Source organism: Melampsora larici-populina (genome assembly GCF_000204055.1).
Source record: "Melampsora larici-populina 98AG31 unplaced genomic scaffold MELLAscaffold_110, whole genome shotgun sequence".
Classification (NCBI taxonomy): Eukaryota; Fungi; Basidiomycota; class Pucciniomycetes; order Pucciniales; family Melampsoraceae; genus Melampsora; species Melampsora laricis-populina.
Window position 1 is genome coordinate 28,593 of NW_006768874.1, and position 4,204 is coordinate 32,796.

At 44.2% G+C, this 4,204-nt stretch overlaps 2 protein-coding genes across 2 annotated transcripts; one reads left to right on the forward strand and one right to left on the reverse strand.

The window, feature by feature from the left end:
• Positions 1-253: 253 nt before the first annotated feature.
• MELLADRAFT_84466 (uncharacterized protein) lies at positions 254-1,422 on the reverse strand (the record flags this gene model as incomplete). Its single annotated transcript, XM_007418882.1, has 4 exons — positions 254-418; positions 536-595; positions 696-1,070; positions 1,216-1,422. 4 exons carry the CDS (start codon positions 1,420-1,422, stop codon positions 254-256), a joined length of 807 nt encoding a protein of 268 aa, XP_007418944.1.
• A 1,805-nt stretch (positions 1,423-3,227) lies between these two features.
• On the forward strand, positions 3,228-3,983 carry MELLADRAFT_114074 (uncharacterized protein; the record flags this gene model as incomplete). The annotated part of the gene is made up of 3 exons (XM_007418885.1): positions 3,228-3,484; positions 3,562-3,665; positions 3,748-3,983. 3 exons carry the CDS (start codon positions 3,228-3,230, stop codon positions 3,981-3,983), a joined length of 597 nt encoding a protein of 198 aa, XP_007418947.1.
• Between the last annotated feature and the right edge of the window lie 221 nt (positions 3,984-4,204).

Here is a 4,204-nt window from a genome sequence, read left to right on the forward strand (position 1 = left end):
CACGCGCAATGGCCTCCTTACGACAAGGGCAACCACTCTTGGACCTTCCAGCTTGATTCGAACCATCACGGTGAATCTTGAGGTTTGATCGAGTGGTTCCATGTCCTCGGCATACTTTCCCACACCAACGGCATTTGAAGTCCAAAGGGAAATCGGGATCCTAAAGTCAAAGCAATATCGATCAGCAGAAAGTTGAAAAAGAGAAGATGAGGAAGGAAAAACAAAAAAACGAAAAAAGAGACTCGTTCAAATCTTACATCACCATCACCAGGCGTGGGTTCTTCATAGTACAAAGAGATGTCATTGAACCCTTTCTCATTTGGGTCATTGTTGTCTTGCGTTTTTTTGCGTCGTTTACGGATCTGAGCATTGTCGTCGTCAGAGTCTTGACGCTTATCAATGGAAGGGCCTGGGCGGCCTGAAGAAGACAAAGGAATGTTCTAGAAAGGTTTTATACATAGAAAGAGAAAAGATGAGTAATAAGATCAAAACTTGGTGTTTTGATGTGGCCAATAAAACAAAGAGTGGGCCTCACCTGAGTTTTTTGGGTTTTTCCGGATGCATTGGTAACAGACGAAGCGGTCGAAGCAGGGACCTGATTGGTATGAAATAAAAAATTAAAATGATATGAGAGAAAGAACACAAAGACTTGAATGATTTGATAATGATAAAACAGATCATCAGTATTAACTCACCCTGTTGTTAGATCGTTTTGGTTGGGGTTTTTTAACTGTCCGATTCTGACTGGAGACCGTCTTCTCCTTGGACTTTTGACCCTGGTTTGGGACAATGTGCCCCCCAACCATCTTGCAATTGGATCTAGAAGTGGATCGGGCTTGTTTGGTGCCAATTGAAGAAGGTGGTGGTTGTGAAGACGGATTGAAGAGACCACAGCGGCTGTCCTGGCAAGGTTGGATCATGCCAGGTTCCAGTCGGACCGGTGTTGTGATCAGAGAACTTCGACGTGGTTGACTGTGACACTGGGAATGGGATTCATCGGTCTCGTACCCTGAACCTGGACACATGTTGACGCGGTTGAGTCGAGCAGAAGGAGAAACCGATTGGAATAGCTAAAGTCGAATCAAAGTGATATTAGATGATGATAAAGGTAAGTATGTGGAATATAAAGAAAACGAAAAAGGAATGGATGTGAGGAGGAAGAGAACAAAAATAAGGACAAAAATGACATACATAAGGGTACAATAGAACACTCACGTTAGTTCGGGAGGTGACAAAATCCAACTCGATCGGCCATCCATTGGGGTAGGTCGATCGTCTGGTTTGTTGTGGCTGTTTTTTGGGGTTCATTATTAGGGTTGTTTGTTCGTCTCGTGAGTTGGTGTTGTATGTTGCTCTGGTGAGTTGATGATGCAACCAGTGGGTCACAGCCTCATGGGAATTGATATCATCATCATCGTCCATGATGATGAGATGACTTGTTGGTTGGATCAGCCAGAGAATATTTCCGATAACGGAAAATGACTTAGAAATCATGTGTAACGTACCAATGTTACCTGTCACGGAAATGTGAACGTACAGGTACCGAAAAAAAAAATTGTGACAGAACTTGTTAACGTACCCGTAAGTACGTTAAAAAATCCGGCCCCAACCGATAGCGCAACCCCGTTACGGGACGACGCGTTACACGTTGAAAAAAACGTAACCAGCCCATCGTTGCTCTGGGGCTAAGCTCCGGCTTCTAGTCTGGTCAAAAGGTACACTGTACAGTCGACTTACATGTCAGTTCGAACAGGTGCCACAGGTGCCCATTTACCAACATTGTAGGAGTTGTGTGATTTGTTGGTCTTGAACTACCTCCTCTACTTCCAACTCCTCTTCCAATTCCTCTTCCCCTTCCTCTACTGACGTTTCCATTTCCACTTTGTCCTTGTTCATGATTTTCTAGATTAGAATGATGATTTCCGCTCTCATAGAAATGTTGACCATGTGAATTATTTGCTTGGCGTGCATGATTCCCACCTACACAGTGCCCGTGGAGAAGGCCCCCGACGTTGGGGGCCCAACGATCTTGCGCAAAAGTGTCAAAAAAACTGTGATTTTTCTGTCCAGGCCAAATTGGTACACTGAGCCTGCCCAGTTTGCCCCATTCCCAGCCGCCAGACTCAGGCGTTGACCTCAGGAGCACTGAGCCATCGTCCAACTTCATCAACACTGATGAGCTGGGAAGAGCTGGGATGAGCTGGGATGAGCGGTCCTGCCCTGATTGTATGAACCCATGGGGGATCCGTCAAAACATATGCTCAAGCGGGCAAAGATGCCTGTTCTGGCAATTCCCGTTTGTTCTATTTAATATCTTTGATCAGGTACCATTGACTAATCTCTTGACCTCGCTCATCTGGTCAAATCATCATACATATTAACGGAGAACTATCAATTTGAACAAAACCTGATAAAACTACTTAGCCCTCTATCTTACATAAGTCCAAAACCTCAGCCTAACATCCTCATACAACCCTCCTATTCAACCACATTTGAAATCAATCCACCATTTTTCCTCGACTCAAGTTACCCCAAATTTTCCGTCCCTTAACCTCATATCCAACAAATCACTCTCAACATTTGCCCCTATAAACTGCACCCTCACCCTGAAAATTTCCCGAAACTACAACCTTACCGCACACTTCACCTATCATCCATTGCTGTACCCATCAAACAGAGACTGACCACTGACGCATCTCGTATCGTTATACCAATGAAATCTAGATTGTTGCCTTATATTCCACGAACCTTCTTACCTTAGCATCTGCAAACCTCAACGCGCGATCCATCAACACGACTACTGAATCGTACTCACGCTACCACGACAACTCATACCCGCTTTTGAATCCATTTATATATCTCCCGACATCCACTCGGCTCTCGTTTCCGGCTGGGCATATGAGGCTCGCGTCACCATTCGGCAGCATGATTTGCTGCGGTATTCACACTTTCCGGACGTATATGCCATGCTCACAACACCCAACATGCTCCACACATTGAGTGGAGCTTTCCGGTGAGCCATTGATCCTATACTCCCGCAACTGATTCTTCCGCTTCTGACTATCGAACTATTTGCGAGCCATTGCTGGTCCCGCTATATAGTCCCAGCATTTCACACATCCCCCACCAATTCATCATTATATCAAAATTGTCTTGAGAAAGGCTTTCCTTTGAACAGTAAATCCGAATATTCGTCCAGTCTAGCAATTTATCCGCTGTGTCACAAAATGGTTGAACACAGACCACCTATTACCGCCCACGTTCTGTATTCGCACTGTGTTTCATTTTTAAACTATTTACGCAGCCACAATCAGAACCGGTCTTACATTATCGATTTCATCAAGACCGACCCACCAATCCTGCATTTATATGTGAACACCACTTTATTCTTGCCAACAACTCCATCAGCTTGCTTCGGTCAACTTGGGGCTCCCCACGACTTTGGGCGTCAATTTGTGCCATATCACAGCTTGACCACTACGAAGTTCGTTACCAACACATGAAACTGCCGCTTTTCAACCCACTAATTATTTGGGTCGATTCCCCATTTTTTTCCCGCAGCTACGATTTCGACTTTGACTCGCGGGATACCTGCCTCATTGGTTCTTCCATCAACGCTAATGACAAAGGCCACAGTGGCGAATCAATTGCATCTTTAATATCCAGTCCGTTGATTCATCTGTCAAAATATATATCATATTTTTTCACCCAACTCATGACTAGCAACTTTGTCCCCTGCTTAAGCAGGCAACGATTGTCCGGTCAAGTTTATGGATCGGTATTCTGGTTTGATTCCCACATTGAACCCCGAAATGAACGTTACGAATTTGTTGTCTTTTATACAATTTTGTGTTGGATCACCACATGTGGCACCACATCAAACTTTTGGCCACGCAATTGGTTTCTTTAATGTTTGTGTCACTTTCGAGGTTCAAAAGCGTGGTATTGCTCATGTGCATTATGTGATCTCACCCAACGCATAGTTCGGCCATAAATTTCGTTCTGGTAAATGGCATCCTTTTTTACTCAGTGATTCTTTATTTCCAACCAAAATTTAGACCGTGCAGACGCAATCAAGTGCATAGATGTCATACAAACAGTCACTGATTTATTTTGTTACTCATCGCCTATATTTGCATCCAAATTACATTGTGCGATTGCTGAGATCTATACTAGACAAAGTCGAGGTCCACTTTCTGCTGAA